Genomic DNA, 23882 nt, shown 5'->3' with positions numbered 1-23882 from the left:
GCCAACACGGTGCACTGCAAATGCTGGGTGGCTTTTGAGACGTCAAAGCCTGCTCCAGGTGATATATTTTCTGCAGTAAAGTCTTATCTCCTGAGCCTACCCAGTGTCACCAACTAGGGACCAAGTCCTCAGATGCCTGAAAAAGTGAGGAACTGCTCATTCAAACCATCACGGCAACACGGAGAAGACAGTTAACTTGTTTGAGGATCGATAATTCTTGAGAAAAGATCTTCATCTTTTTACCATTACATGTGCTGGCTGGCTTTATGTCAAAGTAACAATCTAGAGTCATTTGGGAAGAGCAAACCAAATGAGAAAATGCTCCCATGAGATCATCCTTTTCCTAAGCTTGTGGTCCGTTTTCTGGATGTGAGAGGGCCTTGCACACGCTGGGTGACGCCATCCACAGGCTGATGGTCCTCTCTACTATGAAGAAGCAGGCTGAGCAAACAGTAAATAGTGTCCTCCATGGCCTCTGCTCCAGTTCCCGCCTCTGCTTGCTGTTCTCATCTCCCTTCTTGATGTACTGCAGCTCTAATCCTCCCAAAATTGCTTCCGGTCGTGACATTTACCATAGCAACAGAAACCTAAATAAGACTCCAAATTCTATTCTACTGGAAATATTCATGAAATTTTGTTTCTTAGAAATGAGTTTAGCTGTTGTAACAGACAGACTTCTACTTGGAAGTTCTGAGGACTAAACGCCTTCAGAGTAACAACACTCAAAGAGCTTTAAATCCATTAGTAAGACATAAGGTAAAGGCACGAACAGCAGCTGGTATGTGATGGGCACACCAAGGGACTGAGTCTGCAACATTTTCAAAGGACCAGCAGCTGGGACAACATGACTCCAGGGGCGTCAGACGCGGGCAAGGGACCAGTCCTCATGTGCCGGCATTGCGAGACACCGCTTACAGGGATGTGACAGGCCGTAAAATTGCTCAAGCCCAGTGCTGCATGTTGTGTATGAATAACTAGGCTACTTTAAGAAAACAGACATAAAATGTACATTATTATTTTTTATTATTTTTAAAATCTGGGTTAAAGAGTAAAGCTGCATATCCAAGAATAAAACCAACCAACATCTTAAAGCACAAACAAACAAACAAACAAACAAACAAACAAACAAAGCCTGAACATTCCAAATTAGTAAGAGATTCTACTAGACCAGAGGGTAAGAACACCTTCCAAGGCAGACACCAGACAGCTGCAGAGCCCGCAGCTCCCGGGCTCCGGTGCACATCCCTGTGTTCCCAGATGTGGCCACCAGGGGAGGAACAGTTGGAAAGGGTACAATAAAATCAGACTAGTGAATGAACAGTAGCCAGAAAGACCTTTCTAGTGTGTTTAAAAACACCCAGGAGAATAAAAAACGTTGCAAACACAGTTTTGTTACAAAAAAAGGGGGGGGGGACAAAAGAAGGAACTGTCACATAGAAAACACTAAAACTTTAAGACAGCAGATTACTTATGTAAGTGGTAAAGTCAGACTTGTCAATCACAGCTAAGCAAGAGAAGACCTGGTCTCCACCCGGAAGGGATTGTAGGTCTCTGAGGAGAGGGTTTGTAGTACTCCAGATTCATTCAAACACAAAGTGATCTGAGAACTCCTGTGTTGCTAAGTTAAAGGAAACATCTGAGGTCACTGAAACTCTAGTTGAGAGCTTAACCTGGCCAGACAGCTAGGAGCACACACTGCTGTGGGGGCTGAGTGAGGAGGCTGAGGGCACCCTCACTCTTGTTCTCAAGTCTGCCCAGGGCAAGCAAATGAAAACAAGAAAACCCAGCTTTACCGCCAACACTAACACTTGGGTTCCAGAAGGAATGTGTCTTCCATGTTTCTGTTCCTACTGTGCTCCCTGCTGCCACTCCAAGCTGGGTGTCAAAACTAGGGCCTGGCTGGGCATGGTGGCACATGCACTTAGTCCCAGCACCTGGAGGAGTCAGGTAGGTGAATGTCTATGAGTTCGAAACCAGCCTGGTCTACATTAGTTCTGGGTCATCCAAGACTACAAAGTGAAACCCTGTATCAAACAAAACAAACAAACATAACAAAAAAAAAAAAAAAACCAAAAAACAAAAAAAAAAACCCTAGGGCCGGTGCTCTACCGCTGAGCTACACCCACACCTTCACAATACTTGAACTCAGACAGACGTCTAGAATTTCAGGTATTTAGGAAAGCACCACCACCCTGGCCAGCTTCCTGCGATTAAAATCCAACTTACGTTTCCACTCTAGAACATTCCATTCCTCCTGATCCAGCTTTTTAAGAATTTATTTTACAGATGTTTGTGTGCAGGAAATAGCTGTGCACCGTGTGCATGCCTGGCACCATGTGGAGGCCAGAAGAGGGCATCAGATGTCCTGGAACTGAAGTCACAGACAGTTGTGAGCTCCTATGTGGGTATTGGGAATTGAACCCACATCCCCTGCAAGAGCAGTCAGTGCTTTTCACCCCTGGGCCATCTCTCCAGCTCCCATGTATTTAGTTTTAAAAGGGACATATACCCATTCGGTAACCGTCAAATGCTGTACCTGTTGTTGCTGATTTGGGGGAGAGCAGAGCAGCACACAGGACACAGCAGTACACAGGACACAGTGAGCAGGCCCAGCTCAGGTTCTGTGACTCCAGGACAGAGTGGGTGGGGGAGAATCCCTGGCTTTGGCCGCTTGAAAACTATGGTCTTTTCCACGAGAGTGTTTTAATTGTTGGTAGGAAAAGTCTAAAATAGATTTTACTTGAAAAGTTGTATCTGAGTTTTCTACTTCTTTTTTTTTTTTTTTCTTTTCTTTTTTTCGGAGCTGGGGACCGAACCCAGGGCCTTGAGCTTGCTAGGCAAGCGCTCTACCACTGAGCTAAATCCCCAACCCCGAGTTTTCTATTTCTAAGTGCCATGAGTTATTCAGTAATAAAATTCAGCAATGCAGCACTGAATTTACTTTCAGACACAACAGCACATTCAGGAGAGGACTCTGGGCATTTTCAGATGTACGACTTCTACCCTGTCTCTCCTCTAGTGGACAATGACCCAATGTTTATCACTCCGCAGACACTGAAATTAGAGACTTATTTATTTTAGATGAGGTTTTGTGAGCTGCAGGGTAGCTGGACTTTATCATAACAAATATTTTAGATATGAACATATAAAACTCCAAAGGCAAACCTTTCTCTTTAAAATGCTGTTTCTCAGCACTTGGTGCTGCAGAGGAGTGGAAGCCAGACGCTCGTTTCCGTAGAGATGGCTTCCTGCCTTCATTGATGCGTTATAAACACAGACTTGGTCAGGTAAGTTCTTGTTTCTCTGTAGTCTTTCCATGAAAAGCAAATTCAAGCTTTATCTTCATCAAAAACTTTCTATGCAGAAAAAGCTCATTTGTCCCTCACATTAATTGCTGCTTTTAAGGCTCAGTATTGTTTTCTTCCCATATAGGTTTCAACCTACTCCTGCTTTAACTTTCTGTTTTTTATTTAAAGATTTATTTATTCTATATAAGTACAGTGTCGCTGTCTTCAGACACCAGAAGAGGGCATCAGATCCCATTACAGATGGTTGTGAGCCATCCTCTGGTTGCTGGGATTTGAACTCAGGACCTCTGGAAGAGCAGTCACTGTTCTTAACCACTGAGCCATCTCCATCCCCGTTTTAACTTTCCTTAAGAGTCCTTCTTTCTGATCCATTTGTTTCCATCCCATTCTGCTGCCTTTCTCCCCTAACCGTGTAAGATAACTTAGCATTACATAGAAACAGATTATGCTCTTACAATTATACAAGAATGCTCTCGGTCAGACATGGAACCTGAGGCAGGAGGACCGTGTAAGTTCAAGCCAGTGACTACATGAAGTCTTGGGGTGCTTTACTGCTGAACTCTTCTACTGCCTGGTGTTCTGGATCTCTAAACCAACAATGAACAAGAAGTCATAAAAATATGCCTTCCTGCTACCCAGTCATTGACTGTTTATTCTAGAGCACTAGCGTCTGTATGTCCCCTCTGCTTTCTAGTCAGTCAGGGAGATAGATGAGGTTGTGTATTGGCAAAGGGAAGGTGAGCTCTAGACTCCTCCCTTCATGGTGTAGCATCAGTTAGAGGGGCTACTCAGCACCTCTGGCTTGGGGGCCTTATTCTGCGTGAGGAGCCATCTTGGGGTGGGCACAGGCATCAAGCAGTATTCACAATTTTTTTTTCACAGCCAGATAAGTGTGCTATTAATGTTTAAGTCCCAACCTCCCCAGCTATACTCTGGAGGAACAAGTCATCTAGTTTCCCAGGCCTGATTCTGCAATGTGCCCCATGGCTGGTTAGTTCTTAACTGATCTCTTCAGACAGAATCTCAAGTAGCCAAAGCTAGCTTATGTAGCCAAGGATGGACAAACACCTGATCCTCCTGCCTCCCGCTCCCAACTGCTGGGATCGCAGGTGTGTGCCACCATGCCTGGCTAAAAGTTCCAAAATGAACTTTTACAAAGTTAAATGGACTTCAGTAGGCCTGAAGGAGGGAGGTTTTTGATTTCTTGGTGAGTATTAGATTTGGAATCAAGATGTGACGTTGGTTAACTTTTTCCAGCTCTATGAGAACATGGAAGTTAGAGTAACTTATCTGAGTCTTGGTTGCTTAACAACTACATGGGTATAATTAGATGCACTCTGCAGAGCGGTTGTGAATGTTAAGAGAGGGGGCGGCAGCTCGGGGGCATCCTTCCCAGTGGAGGTCTGACTGGGGTCTTCATTTGAAAACTGGGTGGATATAGGAGTAGCCCCTGAGGCTTAGGAGCTATTCCATTTCTGTGGGGGAGGAGGAAGCTATGTAGTCTGTATGAGTAGTGATGGGGCTACTGTGTACTTACCAACACATTAGACACTCTTTCTTTGGGGTTGGAGTGGTCCTAAGTATTTCCTGAAATGGTTAATTTCCATACCAGCTGCACCAGATAAGCAATGAGGACCTTGAGTGAAATGAACAACATGACTGTGCAGAGCGACAGAGGAAAATCTCCTGGACGGTGGGCACAGAGCCGGACCTGCTCAAACTACTGTGGGTAACAGTCAAACGTGGCTGACATCCTGGTCGGGATTTCCCAGGATAGTCCTCAACCTCCTCCTGGCCTCTCCGCAAGGAGGGGCAGCTGTGCCCCACCATTAGGCTTCACTAGCCTTGAACTTGCAATCCCCCACCTCAGCTCCCAGGCTCTGAGATTCGAGGTGTGCATGACCACGGTTAGCTTAAATCCACTCATTCACGTAGACAAGCACAAGAGACATCTCAGGAACAAGGCTTAAGTAACACAATGTTTCTCTTTTGACAAAGACTTAACTTTTGTTTAGAAGTGAAATTACTTAAACTGGACACGGGTTTGAAATTTTCACTAGGCTGCGCTCACAGCTCTCTGTTAACAGCGCCACAACAGGCTGTGCTCAGACTGCAGCAGGGCTTGTCCAGGGCAAAGCGGCCAGCTTCCTTGGGGTCTTCTCACTCATATTTACCCATGCATAAAGTAAGCTCCCCTTCTTTTTAGAAGAGCGATTGTCTTATAAAAGCAGTAAGTGACAGCCACCCGAAAGCATGAGATGTAACCATTTGGTTCACTTGGGTGGTAACAATATGGCCACTGTTAGTTTCAACAGACAAAAATGGCATTGTTGTCTAGAGATGACAAATTAACTATAGAAACTCTGAAACTTGAAAATTAGGAAAAAAATTTATTTTCAGAAAGGCATGCTAGTATACGGAGAAATTCTAGCCTAGCATATGACTTGTGTGAGCCCTGGCCATGAGCTGGCCCAGTGATACCACAGCAGAGTCGCGTGAGCTGTGAAGGAGCGCCTAGGATCTGCCAGGACATTTCAATTTCCGCATAAATACCATCTTGTTCAGATCTTAACGAGCATGTCTATGACCATGCTGAAATACTCAATGCTTTTAATAAGACTGAATTAGTATAAAAAGTAGTAGAATTTCACATTTTCTTTTTCAAACAACATTTATGGGTCTGAGCTGACAAAGTAGAATAAAATCCAGGGAAAGGGGACCATGCCACTTGGCCAAAGAGAACATTCCTTTCACAGCTTTGGTTAGATACAGTATTGTTTTAAAATACAGAAAACAATGGAAAAACTTTAGCCCCTGAAGACCCCTCTGGTCTTCCTTCTCGCTTTTTCGTGTGTGTGAGGTATCAGGCTTGGCTGTGCTGGAGGTAGAAGTCACAGGCACGGGTGTGCTCACTGCACCACACTACAGGTTTGGTCTCCTCTCCAAGTTTAGAAATACAAGGAACAGAATCTCAGCAACGGAGGAAATGAGTAAAACGTGTTACTAACATTTTTAATTAAAAAGAAAGAGCAGAAAGAAAAGAAAGAAAGAGAGAGAGAGAAAGAAAGGAAGAAAGAAAGAAAGAAAGTAAGTAAGTTAGTTCACTGCATGCCCAAAATACAGCTTCCTGTGCAGATAACCTCTTCATGTCCAGTGGGATCTCCTGCACCAGGATGATAACCTATTACCTGGCAGACTGTTACCAGAGAGAGGCTTGTAGGCTCTAGGTAGGCAGCAGCTACAATTCTTTTATTTATGGTTTGGTGTGGGTGTTGTACCTGCATGTATGCCCGTGCTCTATGTTCGTGCCTGGTGCCTGGAGGGGCCAGAATCGGGTGTCAGACACAGTCTGTGAACTGCCATGTGGGTGTCTAGAACTGAACACAAGTCCTCTGAAGAGCAGCCAGTGCTCTGAAAGGTTGAGCATCTCTAGAACTCTAATTAATGAAGGTTAAGTTTTTTGGGACAGACTCACTCTGTATCCCAGGCTGGCCCTGAACACATAGCCAGCCTCCTGCCTCAGTTTCCTGAGTGCTGAGATTGTAGGTGTATGCCACCATGCCTAACTCAGCTCCTGTTAGAACAATACAAATGGTGTTGTGGAATGATCTCCCCCAAGATCTAGGGGTCCTCTCAGAACACAGATGGCTGCCTCCCTTATGCAGGGCTCAGAGGCAACTTGCATCTAGGTGAACCAGTGAAAGACTTTCTTTCTTTAGTGCTGAACCCAAGCCCTTGCACATACGAGGCAAGCATTCTACCACTGAGCTGCTGCCCCAGATCCAGATCCAACAGACAAGTCATTGATAACCACGCCAGTTGTGGAGCCCAGAAACCTGGAGGTGAGTGGAGAACAGCTGTAGCTGCTGCCTCCCTTCTCCTGTGGAGATGGTATGGAGCTGACTAGAAAGACAGAATGACTGCTTCATTTGAACCTCAGCCACACGCTCTCTGGCTTCCTCCCAAGCAAGGCCACCCATGCAGAGAGTTCCTTTGCCATGCTAGTGGGTTCACCCAGCTTGACCACACACACATTGATTTAAAGCGTGTTTCACATGCACACGTCTGTACAAGTACAAAGGTGTACACGGCATATGGCGGTCCTTGAAGCACACCTGTTCTTTACTCCCATGATCCTTCTAACTCAGAAGAGTTCAAATTCTGCCAGGTGTAAGTGAAAATCTGACCCCTGAGTTTTTAGAATTGTTCCCCTCTGAATTCTGAGAAGTTACAGTGTATCCAGGAGGTGATGGGCAAGCAAGCTGAGGCAGAGAGGTTAGGAGATGCTGAGAAGTTACAGATAAGAGGAAGATTAACAGCCTCCGGTCAGTTATTGCTACTGTTATTGCTACTTATGGAAACGTTGAAAAGATCCCGGCACACCTGATGGCGCCATTTTGAAGCTATGTAAAAGAAATCGAAGGGGTCCGTACTTAAGCTGCAAGCTGTGCAGCTTGGCCATACAAGTCAGCTCCACCCTCCATGCAGAACTGACAGATGATTCTGCTTGCCACAAACAAAACACCCTCTGGGTGTTTAGCAAACCAAAGAAGACTAATGTTTTATGCCTCTCTCTTCTTCTCCCCCCCCCCCCCATCAGGGTTTCTCTGTGTAGCCCTGGCTGTCCCGGTACTAGCTCTGTAAACCAGGTTGGCCTTAATAGAGATCCACCTATTCAGCCTCCCAAGTCCTGGGATTGACAGTGTGCGCCGCCCCACCTGGCTTGCCTATCTCTTCTCAACCAAAACCTAAAATCACAATTGGAAACCACTACAGACCGAGACACGGGATCAAGTGAGAACACTGGTTATCAAATCCTGTTATTTACACACAGAGTGAGATACTAAAACTTATTGCTACCCGGGGAAAGCCACCTAGTACACAGAGCTCTAGACATGTAGTCACTAGAAAGGGAACAACATGAGACCTTAAGGCAGCATTGGCTGAGTCTTCTCTGGTAAAGAGTCACATACTTGAGTGACTAGTGACTTTAACTGGTTTTAAGTAAATACTAAAACAATGCTTTGAAAGAGACATAACTAATTTAAAGACTTGTGCAATATGAATGTGCATTGGAATTTTAATTTGGATTAGAAAGCACACACAAGAACATAATGGTACAATTAAAGAGGTCTTTCCTGGAATAGAAAATAGAGTAGAAATTACTATTATTAATTAGCACTCTTTGGGCTCCTTTTTAAAAACATATATTCACAGTAGTTACTAGAAAAGTCTGCTTTTTAAATAACACATGGTCAGGTTGACTTTTATCAGTGTGAAATGATTTTTAAATGCAGGAATCACCTCCCTCCCGTGACGCTCTGATCCAGTAACTGTGTCCCTGTGCTGGGCTTGCTTTCCAGGCAGGCTGCCTAAGTCAGGGTCCCTACTACTACTGCCAGCTTACAGGATTCCCAGGGTCCTTACAATGCCCAGGGAGTGTTTTCCTTGTGGCTTACTCTGTTGATTCTCCTAGTCAAGCATGGCTCACAGGTCCAGGGACGCCTGCCAACACAACTTTGAGATGTAAAAAGCAGATTAAAGAACAAAGCAAACAAAATGGAAATTCAAACAGCAACTGTTCTCAAAGGAGAACCGACAGACACAGGCACTTCTGCTTCAGGAGGTTTTCACATCTGGGTCACAGGGGGCTTTCCAAGTCCACCCTCCACTAACTAGAACTCCTCGAGGTGCATACACCGAATCCACAGCACGCAGTGTCTCCCACGCACCCTTTCAGAGGCTCAGCTTCCTTTCACCAAACTGCCTCTATGGACAGCACAGCAAACGCATCTTTTATCTCAGTGAGCAGCCAGCTGCCCTGGCAGAGTACCCACGGGGTGTTGAAGGCAAGCTTTCTCTATGTCTGCCTCTCCTGCTCTAGGTCCCTATGTGGGGGGAAAAACAAAACAAAAACCAAACAAACAAAAACCCAACAAAGCATATATAATTCTATACCATTCTAAAGCTACCGGGCTACTGGGATATTTAAGTAACTACTCCAAACATTTTTTTCCTTTTTCTTTTTTTTTTTTTCCAAGAAAACCTGTGCTAAAAAGGCACTAGATAAAATGAATTTCTTCACTCTTGTATATAGTAATTTTATAATGTGTTATATTCTATTGTGTTGATTTAACAAGGTGTCTCACATTTAGATAAAACATCCAAATTATCCAGTCATCTACTTTTATGTAAAAGTGAATCTCAAGTCTGAGGAATGGCCGGCTGTAGTAACAGAGGCCAGCTGGATCATGGAGCGAAGACATCAGCCTCTGTGGCTTCAGAACCTGCTTGCTGAGGCCCAGCTGTGGCCACTGAGTAAGCAGGACTGTGACCTGGCCCTGAGGGCTCACTGGCAGCAGCTATGGGAGCCGAGTCGCCTGGAGACCTGAGTGAAGGAGACGAAGGTGAAGTTCTCACAGTTTTCCAGCTTGATCTTCCTGGCTAAATTTGGGACAATTCCCCGGAGAGAGCGTAAGCCCATTCGCTGCTCTTCGTACCACACGCTGCCCATATCGGTGGCCTCCTTCCGTGCTGTAAGGTAGAAGGGGGACTTGGCTTCCATTTGGGTGGGTGGTCGGTGGATATACATGTACTTGTAGAGGAGGCAGTAAGGACACTGCTTGTGTCCCCTGGAGTGCTCATGGTAGATTTTCCCATGACACACTCTAGTCGAACCACTCCGGCTCTCCCGCTTGACACTGTCTGTCCGGGCGAAGTAGGGCTGGTTTTGTGGATCTTTGAGCAACTCGATGTCACCATACATCAGATCTGCATGCTCCTGCAGTGTCCGCATATTCAGATACTGGCTGTTGTACTTGACCACTGTGGACAGGAGAGTAATTGGGCTGTCATCTCCTAGACACCCTGCCTGCCACATCTCCTCCTCATCAGAAAGGGAGAAGTAGACAATATTTCGAGAACGGGCACCGGACATCCCTGCCTTACTCAGGACCCACAGTTTCTCCTTGAGTTTCTTGGTGGAGGAGCTGAAGGTACCGCTGGTGATGGAAAAGCCCACACCAGCGTTCTTCAGGATGCGGTCCAGGCCGCGGCGAATGGCGTGAAGTGAGGTAGCCAGGAAGTCTGAGCCGTCACTCTTCTTGACAGTAACATAAAAGTTCTCAAGCAGCTCGTTCAACTTCACTGCAGGGATCTCGAATGAGACAAACACTGAAGTTATACATTGGAGGACATCTGAACAGCTGACCCCTTTCCCCCCAACCCTCACTAGGGGCTGTACTATGGAGAGGATGGTTTCTTGACCTCTAGAGGATGGAACCCTTCATGCAATGTAGTAGAAAAGCAGTGAATTTCAAACTGGATGATCTAGGTTTCATCTGTAAAATATACAGGTAGCCACTGTCTCAAAGTGTACAAGAAATGCTTATGGTGGACATGGACCACGAGTTTCTAAGGGTTTGTGAGCAGCAATGGCTGCTTACAAACTTGTCTCAAGCACATATGTGGACACAGATTACCAATGTGACACTGACCATTCCTCAATAGAAGGCCCTTTCTTCTCTTTGCTTGCAAACCATTTGTTTTCCTCTCCTTTAGCAAAGTTCAGGCATCCTCTCTAAAGGATTCCGTAACTGATCTCTGAATCATCCCCACACTGATGTCCTTGATGCCTGCCCACACTGTTTGGTACCCACTGCTAAGCAAGGGCTTCACTGGAAGAGAACTGACTCATCTACTCACACAGAAACGTCCGACTCTATGATCTTCCCCTTGGATTTACCTGACTACATCCTAACACACCTCTAGCTTAATAACCAATACATTTTCAGTATCGGTCTTAAGTCTTATGAGTTTATGAGTTTGACTTTGTGTTCGAGATGAAGAGGTAAAGAGTACATTGCCTTGCTCTGTCAGGTCAGGCTCCACTACACTCTTTGGACAAAATGGAAATTCTGATAAAAATGTTTGAGTAGAGACTATCATTAGCCCTTCTCATTTTGCTGATAGCCCAAGAGTCAAAAAGAAAATACAAGATTAGTTATAGATTAAAAATTAGTCAAATTAGGGCTGGAGAGATGGTGTCAATTAGGTTAGTGTCCTTGTTACTCAAGCAGAGAAAAGTTCTCAGTGCCTAGAACAGACGTCAGGCAGGGGCTTGCACCTGTAGCTTCAGTTCTAGGCATCAGAGACCCTCTTCTGGCCTTTGCAGACACTCAAATGTACACACCCACACACACACACACAGACACACACTCACACTCACATGTACACACACAGACACACACACACACACACCCTGCTCAGTGATGGGATTAAAGGTGTGTGCCACCACCACCTGGCAAAAAAATAAATCTTTGCAAATGTAATATCTATGAAAAATTCAATTTAAAAACAAATATTGACTCCGCTATGATTAAACATAAATATACTCTATTGTATTATTATAATATATATAATATAATATAATATAATATAATAATATATATTGTATAATTAATATTATAGTATCATTAAATATATTCTGACAACATAAACTAAAATGATTTGTTAGAAAACTTTATTCTCAGTAAGCAAACTGATTATATACTCCCAAAGATAGAAAAGTAAATCAAATTCATAAGTCATAAAATGAGCCAATAAAAACAAAAATCTAAATTAATGAAGAATGAAGGGGAGGACATCAACCTTTGAAGAGACAAGTTAACCAAGTCCTCTCAGTCAGATGGGAGGAGAAAAAGCATAGAGGTGGACGTCAGAGTATTCAGAACAAGGCCAACATAAAACGAGAGGAAAGAACAGGAAAGACACCGTGCTTCATGTGCATGAGTTTGAAAATCTATAGTCTGAATGATTTTGTTTAGTGTGCATGCGTGCATGTGTGTATGTGGGCATATAAGCCGCTACAGTTGTGTGACTTTACTCAGTGTCACTGTAGTGCTAGGAGTCAAACCAAAGCCGCCTCCTATGTGCTGGGCAAGCGTTTGACTGCTGACCCACCACTTCTTTTGAATTTAAACAGTTTAACAATATGGGGGGGGGGGTCACAAAGGCTCTCCGTTCTTCTATGACCCACATCTATAGTTATCATAAAAAGCCAAGCCGTATTACAATAACCCTACAGGCACCTTTCATGCTGCATAAGGTATATCCAGTTTACTATAACACCAAGAACACAATGGCTGGGGTGATGGCTCAGCGGGTCAACGTGCTCCTCATACAAGCCTGAGGCCTGCCACGTGCCAGAACCCATGTGTGTGGCAGCATGGATCTGCGACGCCAGCACTTCTACAGTAAGATGGGCGGCAGAGACTGGAGCATGGGCTGCACGGGCCCAGGCTGGCCAGCCCAGAGGACTTAGCCAACAGAAACAAGAGGCCCTGACTTAGAAACAAGGTAGAAGGCAAGAACTGACTTCCACGAGCTGTCCTTTGACCATCACATATACACCATGGTATGTATGTATGTGCATGCACACAGAGACAGCACAATAAACAAATACTAAAGAGCGTGTTGCAAGCACAGTGGCTCTGGTGCACACAAGTTCCGGGCAACATGGTACCTTGTAAGACACTGAGTGCCTGACTGTTACGTCACAGTCAAGATGACAGTCGAAGTCACACTGCATCACACGTGCCACCATTACAGTGTATGGATGACCCAATCTTAGTCAGTATTACATGCCTGGACACTGACGTGATAGGGGGAAAACAGGACTCTCACAAATACTGAAAATTATTTTAAAGTTGTGGTATCTACTTTAAACTTTTTAGGCCCAACTTTAAGCTGATGTTGCAAGAAATCCACTTAATAAAAATGAAAGTATTTTGTAGGCAAGAACTATAAAAATAGACCCACAATGAAAACTGGACTTCTCCTTACAAAGTTAGGGGCAGGATGGCATGCTAAATTGAAGAAAGGAGGAGAGAAGGAAGGAAGGACATGAAAGTTCATTTCCTGACAACTGGTTAGATCTGTTAGTTGATTAGTATACAGGTTAGAGTAGCAGTGTACAAAGCATAAGATAAACTTTCTTTTTATTTATTTATTTTTACTTTATGTACGTTGGTGTTTTGTATGTGTGCCTGCATGTATGCCTGTGTGAGGGGTCAGATCTTGGATTTACAGACAGTTGTGAGCTGCCATGTAGGTGCTGGGAATTAAACCTGGGTGCTTAGGAAGAGCAGCCAGTGCTGCTAACCACCAACCTCTCCAGCCCTGAGACCAGCTTTCTTATTAACAAAACAGCACTGACTGGGTTCCTTTGGTTGTAGGAAAACAGTCGAACCTGAACAAACCTGGACCTTAAAGAATGCTACAATAGGGGACTCCAAGGCATTAGATATTCTCCGCCCAGCCCCAATCTTTTTTTCTCTGGCACAGGGAAATTAAAACTGCGTGGAACTGTGCTCCGCCCCAGTAGGATAACTAAGATTAGGAAGAAAAGAGGTGATAACCAATGTGAGTCGGGATGTAGGGACTGCCATTCCCTCAGTCCAAGCCTAAATCCACAAGGACTGACAGCGTATGCCCAAACAACAACAGAATGGCACATGCGGCTTTACCGTAGTGCTTTTCATAATGACCAAAGTGTGGGGAAGACCCAAGTGTCCACTAGTAAATAGTAAAATGAGGCACATACATACACATGATATTTTCTTCAGCCATAAAACGAAATCTTGAAGTGTTATGCTAAACAAGGCTCGCTTTTCCCACTTCAGACACAGAGAACGAGTTACTCATAAAGGACGGTGAAGATTCTACTCATCTGCAGAGCCCAGTGTAAACAGAGTCACAGAGGCAGGTGGCAGGATAGGAGTGGCCAGACTGGGACAAAGAGGAAGTGAGGGCTGCATTAGTTTAGTGAGTAGAGTTTTTATTGGAAGGATGGGAAAAATCCCGGGAATGAGTAACAGTGATGGCTTGCGGAACAGTGTGAGCACAGCAAATGCTACTCAGCTGTATGCTTAAGCATCGGCCATCGTGGGAAGTACCTGGAAGGGTGCAGCAGTGGCCCTTCCTCTGGTGACTATGCGAGAGTATCTAACTGGAGCTAACGCCAGCTCAAGGGAGAGCGTTATGCCCACCGCTGTGAACCTAGCTGACAGCCATGGCTGGTGAGGTTGCAGACCCCTCAGAGCACCCACTACTGTGACTTTCCTAAACTGGTGTAGTCTCTAACCAGTCCACACACTCATCCTTACAGCCACAGTTAAGCACACCTCTCATCCCTCATCAAAACAGCTTCTCTTTGCAGCAGATACAGACCATCACAGAAATCCACAAAAACAGGCTGGAGAGATGGCTCAGCGGTTAAGAGCACTGGCTGCTCTTCCAGAGGTCCTGAGTTCAAATCCCAGCAACCACAAAAACAATGGGAGATCTGCCTGTGGGGTCGCCAGCCCCAAGTGACACATCTACAATACAATCTCTATGCTTTAGGCTCTGGGAACATCATGGAAGAGGGCAAGGGAAGATTCTCAGAGCCAGGGGGCCAGGATGTCTGTCTGCTGTGAGATAAGTAATGTCTTCTATATAGGAGAGTAAAGCTGCATCCATGAAATCTCAAATAAATGGTCATCTAACGGAGACCTGCATAGTGACACCAGTTGTCTTGCCAACGTGGATGGGAGAAATCCTACAAGACCCCTCCCCTAGAAGGAGAAATACAGGCAATGACTGCACAGAGAGGGATGAGCCCCGAGATAGGTCATCTAATCTCCTTCAGTCCTACACACATGTGCATAGAAGCAACACTAAACCAACTCAGCAGGTCATGTATGAGTGTGTGACATACGTGTGCTAAAGACAGGCACAGAATTTGGGTTCATTTTGTGAGAATTTCCAAATATAAACACACAAAACACACATACTCATGCACGCACACACACACCCTCATACACAAACACACACACAAATAAAACAATCATAAAAATCACTATCGAAAAGGCCATGAATTTGAGATGGGGTTGGAACATGAAGGAGCTGCAGGGGCATGAGAGGAATTACAGTAAGGAGATAGAAATGATAAAACATTTATGTGTGAAATTTCAAAAAAGTAGCAACATTTTACATTAAAAATAGTTCTTTACCATAATTTTAAAAACTCAAATAAATGATTGGTTATGGTGGCACACGCCTTTCATCCCAACACTGTGGAGGTAGTTCCCTCTGAGTTCAAGGCCAGCCTGGTGTACATAGCAGATAGCACAGGCTAGTCAGGGCCACACAGTAAGACCTTGTCAAAGAAACAAAATTAAAAAAAAAAAAATAAAAAGAAGCAGCAGACACTTTCTCCAGGTGGTTCCGCGCTCAGAATGCTGTGATTACACGTGTGTGTCACCATGCCTTGCTAGGTAAGAGCTGCTAGTCAGTCACAGTGATCCTTACATGACAGAAGCCGAGTTCATAAGCTGCTGCCAGCCTTCCCTCATACGACACAATAAGCTGACTTTCAACAGTTGAAATAAAAATACTTCTTGAAATATCTTTTAAGAGACTGGACACCTTGGAAATGGGAAATATTTGATAAGCAAACCAGTTTAGGCACAGGCCAGAATAAACTGCTTCTTCTAGTGCAAGCAATACACTCTGTAGATAGATGCTTCTGGAACTGCCTTATTGTAACTTAATTTTGGAGTGTGTAGTATACTATTTTATGAAAACCAAGAAAAATGTTCTGTATCTGTGTGTGTGTGTGTGCTCCTGATACTTGGATTAAGTCACTGACCTCACATGTTCATCACCACATCTGTATCTCTCTCTCTCTCTCTCTCTCTCTCTCTCTCTCTCTCTCTCTCTCTCTCTCTCTCTCTCTCTGTGTGTGTGTGTGTGTGTGTGTGTGTGCGCGCGCGCGCGCGCACTCCTGATACTTGGATGAAGTCACTGACCTCACATGTTCATCAGCACATCTGTATCTGTGTGTGTGCTCCTGATACTTATCTAAGTCATTTCCCTGACATGTTCGTCAGCACACAGGCTACCATCATCCACCCAGGCTACTTGCTGGTGTTGGAGACCCAGTCATGAACTCTGCAGCTCCCGCCTTCCAGAAGCCATTGGACCATCTTCGCCAGCAGGCAGGCGATCTGCCAAGACCGTGCCACTGGGAGGCACAGTGGCTAACCTTCCTCCTCCACTGGACTAAGCTACTCCATGGTGCCACAGTGTTTCTAGGGCTTTGTAGGCAGCTCCAATCATGGGGTCTAGGACTGAATAAAAAGGGGGGAAGGGGGGCTGGGAATGGAGTTCAGTAGGTCAGTTGCTTGCCTAGCATGTGAAGCTCTGGGTTCTGTCCCCAGCACCACATACACCAGATGTAGTGGCACATCTGTGAGGCCAGCACTCAGGAGGGGACGACGGGCTCAGAAACAGGAAAAAGGGGGAAGGAGGTGGGGACTCCTCTAACCCCGAATTCACACAGTTGTAAGCGAGAAGCTTCTTGCCTGTTGCCATTCCTTAACATTTCCTACCTCAAGTGGCTTCTTGTGTGGGATATGGTCACAGTGACCAGAAACATAACTAAGACAGTGACAGTATACTCATATACATAACACAAACAAGTCTTTAAATAAGAAGTAAGTTTAAGACTGACCAGGAAACCTCTTCCCTGATGGGTCGTTTCCAGAATGCCAGAAGGTTCTATACAGCCTACTGGGGGAGAACAGACTTCAGTGGTTTCATGTATAAAATCCTCAAGTAATAAAAATTATTTTTAAAAAGATACTTGAAGATTAGGTAAAAGAATGAACTCTTCTCAAAATTAAGTCTTCTCAAGACGAATTATTTTTCATATGTAAATCAGGAGAAACCCTCAGAGTTCAGAGTTCACTGAAATTTAAGTTGTTGCTTGACTGATTTCTATTCTTTCTCATGAGGCTGTGGGGCAATGGACTCAGAAAACGCTGTGAGACCAAGTAGCCATACTCAGCTCTCTTACTAGTCTATAGCCACAGGCTCACTGTGACTGAACATTTAGCCACAGACTTGAGAGAAGCAGCTAAACTAGTTACATGCCTTGAACTGATGCTTAACAAACCTGGTTATAGATTCCCCTCTTTCCGCTCCTCTCAGTTCTCCCCAACTCCCCTCACACCCAGATCTACTCTTTCTGTCTCTTTATAAAACAAATGGGCTTCCAAGGGATAATAATACAATAAAATAGAATAAAACAAAAAATAACACATTGGAAAAGACAAACTGAAGGAAAAGAGCCCAAGGGAAGGCACAAGAATCAGAGACCCACTCATTCACCCACTGAGGAATCCCATAAAAACACTAAACTGGAAGCCATGATGCATATGCAGTGGACGTGTTCAGATCCGTGTGCTGCCCCAGGCTCTGAGTCTGCTCACGCTGACTCGGAGGACCTTACTTTCATGGCGTCCTGCACCCTCTCTGGCTCGTACACTGTCTGCCTCTCCTCTGCAGGGTTCCCTGATCTCCGAGGGGAGGGAGCTATGGAGATGTCCCATTTGGAGCTGAGATCTCTCATTCCCTCATAGTGTCTGGGTATGGTCTCTGTACTTGTCCCCACCTGCTGTAGGAGAAAGCCTCTAGGCAAATGGTTAAGCCAGGCACTTACCTCTGCAGAGCAGAGTATCGTAAAGAGTCATTTCATTGATACCTTTGTTGTTATTATCATTGTTTCAGAACAGGAGCGTTTGGTCTTACCCTATCTACTCGTCCCTGGGCTATCTAAGGTTCTTGGTCAGGTTCTTGGTCATCTAAGCAGCGTCAGTAAGGGTTTTTCTGTCTTGTGGAGCGAGGGGGCCTTGAGTTGAATCAGGTATCAGCTGGTTGCTCCCACTTGTTGCCACTGTTGTACTAGCACACAGGCAGGACATCATTAAAGGGACTAAAGGGTTTGTGACTGGGTTGGTGTGTGTGTGTGTGTGTGTGTGTGTGTGTGTGTGTGTGTGTGTGTGTGTGTGTGTGTGTGTCTTGCAGAGTAACTTCCTATACCAATCGAGTTAGAAGGTAGGGATAGTCTATATATGCACCAGGTCAACTTCTCCATGTCCAATGCACTGTCAGGTGTTGTCTTCAGCAATGAGGCCTTGCTGACAGTCTGTGCACACAACCTATAGTCTTGGCAGCAGCCTGGGCTGGTTAGGGACAAAAACTCAATCAGCTGTAAGCCAGTAACCTCAGGACTAGAGGCTTCACGTGGTGCCAAGAGATGCCCAGCTAGGACCCTGTCTCCCTCATTACTTGGTGACTTCATTTAGATTGCCTTCACATACGTATAAATATTTTAGGACGCTTCTACTGTAATAGGTTTCCACACTACCCCTTCACATGGTCCTTAATTTTAGCAGTCTCTCCGTGTTCCTCGCTCACCCATTTCTCTTAGGTTTTCCTTTAGCAGCACACAAGCTTTCACCATGCAACCTTGTGGAGTCTCTGGACTTCCTTGGCACCTGCTGTTATGTCCCCTTGTCACTTCTAATTCTATTTGGATCCCCTCTCCATCTTTCAGTTCATTTGGACATAAGTTTGCCAATCTTATTTTCTCAAATGACCAATTTTTGCCTCACTGATTTTGTTCGGTCGTTTCTCTTTTATTGATTTCAGCCCTGGGTTTCATTATTTCTTGCCATCTACTATATTGGGGTGTGACTTGTTCTAGGGCTTTCGGTTGTGCTGTCAGGTTACTGTATGAGAGCTCTCTGTAGTGTAGGCACTTAGTGCCACGAGCTCACCTCCTGGAACCATCTTCCCTGTGTCCTAGAAGTCTGGACGTGGTGTGTATTCCATTCACTTTCATTCAATTCTAGAAACTTTTAATTTCTTTCTGGATTTCTGTCTTGGCCCAGTGTCCCTTCAGTGGTGAGCTGTTCGGTCCCTGTGAGTTTGTAAGCTTTCTGTTGTCTCGGTTGTTGCTAATGTCAGTTTTGGTAAGTGGCGGTCGGACAGGATGCAGGGTGTTGTTCCCATTATTTTGCCTTTGTTGAGAATTGCGTTGTGTCTATGTGGTCAGTTTTGCAGAAAGTTCTAAGTGGTTGTGAAAAGAAGGTATATATATTCTTCTGTGTTTGAGTGAAATGTTAGGTAAACATCTCTGAGGTCCATTTGCTTTATAACAACGGTTAGCTCGAGCATTTGTTTCTATCTGGATGGTGTATCTATTGGTGGGACTGGGGTATTGAAGTCTCCCATTATCAGTGCACGAGGGTCAGTATGTGATTTAAGCTTAAGTAGTATTTCTTGTACAAGCTTGACTGCCTTTCTGTTTGGGACACAGATGTTAAGAATTGCAATGTCTTGGTATCTCTGGGTGGATTTTTTTCTTTGATGAGTATGTAGGGTTCTTCCCTATCTCTGCTGACCAGTATTGGTTGAAATCTATTCTGTCAGATGTTAAAATGGCTGCATCAGATTGCTTTTTAGGGCCATTTGCTTAGATATCTTTTTCCATCCCTTTATATTGACATGATCTCTATCCTTCATATTAATGTGTGTTTCTTGGATGCAACAGAAGGATGGATCCTGGTTTCACATCATTTTTGTTAGTATGTCTTTTTACTGGAAAGTTGAGACCATCATGTTGAGAGATATCAATAGTCAATGACTGCTGTTACCTGTTATATTGTTGTTGTTGTTGGTGGTGGTGGTGATGGTGGTGTGTGGGTGTACTTCCTTTTTATGTGCAGGTGTGGGATTATGTATTCCTTGTTTTTTCTCAGGTGTAGCTCACCTCTTTATGTTGGAGTTCCTTTTAGCACCTTCTGTAGGGCTGGATCTGTACACAGATATTGCTAAAGTTTGGATTTTATTGTAGACTGTCTTGTTTTCTCCATCTGTTGTGACTGAAAAGTTTGCTGGGTATAGCAATCTAGGCTGGCATCTGTGGTCTCTACAGAATATCTGCCCAGGTCCTCTGGCTTCTAGAATCTCCACTGAGAAGTCAGGTTTAACTCTAAGAGTCTGCCTTTATATATTCCTTCTTGTTTCCCCTTGCAGCTCTGACTGCTCTCTGTCCTCTTCCTTTTGTGTTTTGATTGTTATGTGCTGAAGGGATTCCCTTTTTTGGTCCAATCTATCTGGTGTTCTCTATGCTTCTTGTACCATGATAGGCATCTCCTTCTTTAGGCAAACTTTCTTCTACGATTTTGTTGAAAATACTTTTTGTGCCTTTAACCTGGGAATATTCTCGTTCCTTTATTCCTATTATTCTTAGTTTTGGTCTTTTCACAGTGTCCTAGATTTCCTGGATGTCTTGTGCTAGTTTTTCTAGATGTAACTTTTTTGGGGGGAGGGAGGTTGAGATATTCATTTCCTCTATTTTACCTTTAATGCCTGGGATTCTCTCTTCCATCTCCTGTATTCTGTTGATGAGGCTCGCCGCTGATTGTTACTGTTCTAGTCCCTGAATTTCTCACTTGCAGATTTCCCTCAGTTTGGGTTTTCTTATTGATTCTATTTCCACTTTCAGGTCTTGAACCGTTTGATTTATTTCCTTCTCCTGTTTGTTTGTGCTTTCATTGATTTCTTTAAGGGGATATTAATTTCCTCTTTAAGGAGCTCTATCATATTTTAAAGTCTATTTTAAGTCTTTGTCTTATACTTCAGCTGTGTTGCAGTAGTCGGGGCTTGCTCTGGTAGGGCTGCTGGGCCATGGTGGAGACATATTGCCCTGGCTCTTATGCATTTCTACGCTGGGGTCTAGGCATCTGGGACTGGGAAGATTATCATTCTAGCTGTTGATATCTGGTCTGGTCTATGTGGGGTGGTTGTTTTGATGGTTTCTGATGCACTAAGACGGTAGGAAATCCTTCTGGGATCCTGATAGGTGTGGCCACTGGGTTTCCAGGTAAAATCTGTTTCTGGCTATTGGGAGCTGACCCTCAGGGATGGAGATGGCCTAGGGAAAGGATGAGGGAGTCCACAGGAGGCAGAAAAGCAGGGGGTTCAATCAGGATCTCTTTAGCCCCCTGGGAATGGGGAGAGTGAGGACAGGCCACTGCTACAGAGCTGGGACTGATACTTAAGAGACTGGACCTGGAGGACTGGAGGGAGAGGTGAAGATCTACAGTTAACCTTCCTGCTTCTCTGCTCAGAGTGGCCTGTGGGTTCCCCAGGAGTGTCTGGTGGCAGCCAGAGCCTGCTATTTACCATGCAACCAATCAATCTTCCTGTCTCAGATGTGTGTGTGTGTGTGTGTGTGTGTGTGTGTGTGTGTGTGTACACATACACATGAGGTAGTGCATGCATGTGGAGGACAGAGGTAGGTATCCGCTATCTTCCTGAATTACGCCTCCATCTTTTGGAAGCAGGGTCCCTCACTGAACTTGGAGCTCACCGATCCAGCTCAGTGACTAGCCACTGAGCTCTGAGCCACCAGACCAGCCTTTTCTGTGTGGATGCTGGGGATCTCAAGTCAGGTCTTCCTGGTGAACACTAACAAATGAGCTACCTCACCAGCTCCCTGGCTTGGAACTTTTTTAGGAACCCAAAGGTTCCTCCCCTAGCCAAAGGTCATGCAGTCACCTGCCATTTGCTGTCGGTCCCTCCTTGACATTACCGGTTTTGCCGAGAAGGAATGGCTGTCAGTGTCCCCTCCTTTCCTTCCTTTTGCCCCACCCCAGGGTGCTTTCTGTCCTCATGTGTAATGAATCTGATGTGCCATGCTGCCAGAAGGAAAGACCCAGGCTTCCGTTTCGGCTTTACTGATCTCTAAGGACATCACCCACACTCTGAAGTCTTACATGCTGTCAGGCTTCAACTAATGGGCTCTGGCTGTGAGACCTTCAGATCCATGCTTCTGCCTCACCACTGCCACTGTCTCCAACCTCACAATCCCAACTACTTGATGGCTATGCCCATCTGGACCCTGGCTTAGAGGAATGCATTCAAGGCAGAACATTGTCTTTCTAGTCAACCTCCCTTCGTTTGAATCTTCCCCCACTACTCACAAATCTCAAATAATTTTACAAAGGGACTGGGGCTAAGGATACTAGATAACTAATTTGTTTATAACTCCCAATTACTTTCTCTAAAACACCATTTTTATTATGTTCCTTCCTGCCTGAAAAACTCTAATGTAGTCCTTCCTTCCTGACCCTAGAAACTTACAGCTCTCACAATCCGATCATGCAGTACGGAAAACCAAGAGACTTCAGTGGTTTCCCAGTGTTTACTAGACCGAGCTTGGTGGTGGTGGTGCACACCTTTAATCCCAGCACTTGGGAGGCAGAATCAGGTGGATCTCTGTGAGTTTAAGACCAGCCTGGTCTATAGAGTGAGTCCCAGGATACCCAGGGCTACACAGAGAAACCCTGTCTCAAAAAACTCAAAACGAAACAAAACAATCCAAAACCAAGACCCTGAGCTTGTCACCTGAGAGTCCTTGATGTGCTAGTCCAGCCAGACTGAGGCCAAGTGGCTCTGCCTTCCCATTCTCTTTCTCACATCATCTGTTCCACTGACCTCTCACCTTCTAGTTCTATCAACCCCTATCTCTCCCTCGAAATGTGCCTGAATTTATTCTCCTGAATATTTTAACAAACACACACTCATTAAAACTCTCTAAATTCTACTTGTTCTGTGGATAATTTTCTTTGTATTTTATGTTCCTTCACCTAGGTTCCCCACAGCAGTTAGCACAATGGCTGGCAACTGGAAGCTCAGTGCAGTTAGCCAAGAGAATTAGCGAACTCACGCGTCCCTTACCTTGGTGATGTCGGTGTGGTCTTTGAGCCCGTTGGTCATGCACCAGTAGCGCCACACATTTAGGGCGTACCTCGTGGCTTTGGTGGTGTTTGGGCTCACTGCACTGGTACACAGACCATTCAAGTCATCATTAATATTAAATACAGGAAATTTGTTGAGCTTAGTAGAATAAGCTAGAAATAAAAACAATAGAGACATTAATGTGCCATCCCCTCCTTTAGCGAGTTTCATCCTGGGATGATATTAAGTAACAAAGAACTCCATAAAGACAGCAAAGGAGTGAAATTTCTAGCCATTTCTAGTGGTGGGGCACACCTCTAACTCCAGCACTCAGGAGGCAGGCAGATCTCTATGCCACAAGGCCAGCCTGGTCTACATAGTGAATTCCAGGTCAGCCAGGGCTACACAGGGAGATCCTGTCTCCAAAAACTATTTACATGTACGAGAATCTATGCCTCATCTCTAACCCTGATCATTTTGTCATTGGCTAACACACTTCCAAACATTTCAATAATAGGATGGAGTCAATACTAGAAAATTCTAAAATTACCACTAGAAAAATCAGCATTTCTACCAACAGTAGTAGCAAAAGATGAGAAGAAAGGAAGTAGTTAGAAAAGATTAAAAAAAAAAAAAGATAGGAGGGAGGAAGACTGAAGGAAACTCATCCTTTGTTAACACAGCTTCAAGTTACTTGGGCGCCATCAGGAGCAGCCTTGAAGTAAATGGAGCTCTCAATCTCTTCCCCCAAGTAATGATGCATACACACTTACACCTCACACTCACGTCTGTACACGGGCATTCGTGGAAAGTAGATTGATGTAAGCCTTGATTACACAAACCACTGACCAGTTTCAAATTTGAGTAGAAGGTGAAATGGAAGCAGTGTTAAGGAACGGAGGGGTAAGCTCATCTTCAGATAAGAAGACAGTTTAAATT

The 23882-nt window shown here is 44.7% G+C and overlaps 1 protein-coding gene across 3 annotated transcripts in view; it reads right to left on the bottom strand.

The window, feature by feature from the left end:
• Positions 1 to 1006: 1006 nt before the first annotated feature.
• Positions 1007 to 23882, bottom strand: part of Kiaa1958 (KIAA1958 homolog) — a 146152-nt gene continuing 123276 nt past the window's right edge. Inside the window, 2 exon segments of one of the 3 annotated variants that reach the window (NM_001419541.1) lie at positions 1007 to 10464; positions 22944 to 23116. In NM_001419541.1, coding sequence (NP_001406470.1) covers positions 9658 to 10464; positions 22944 to 23116 — 980 coding nt within the window. In that variant the 3' untranslated portion in view covers positions 1007 to 9657. 3 annotated transcript variants of the gene reach the window in all.

The sequence above is a fragment of the Rattus norvegicus genome, chromosome 5, assembly GCF_036323735.1.
Source record: "Rattus norvegicus strain BN/NHsdMcwi chromosome 5, GRCr8, whole genome shotgun sequence".
Classification (NCBI taxonomy): domain Eukaryota; kingdom Metazoa; phylum Chordata; class Mammalia; order Rodentia; family Muridae; genus Rattus; species Rattus norvegicus.
Note: the sequence above shows the minus strand (reverse complement) of the source record. Positions and strands in the feature narration are given on the sequence as shown.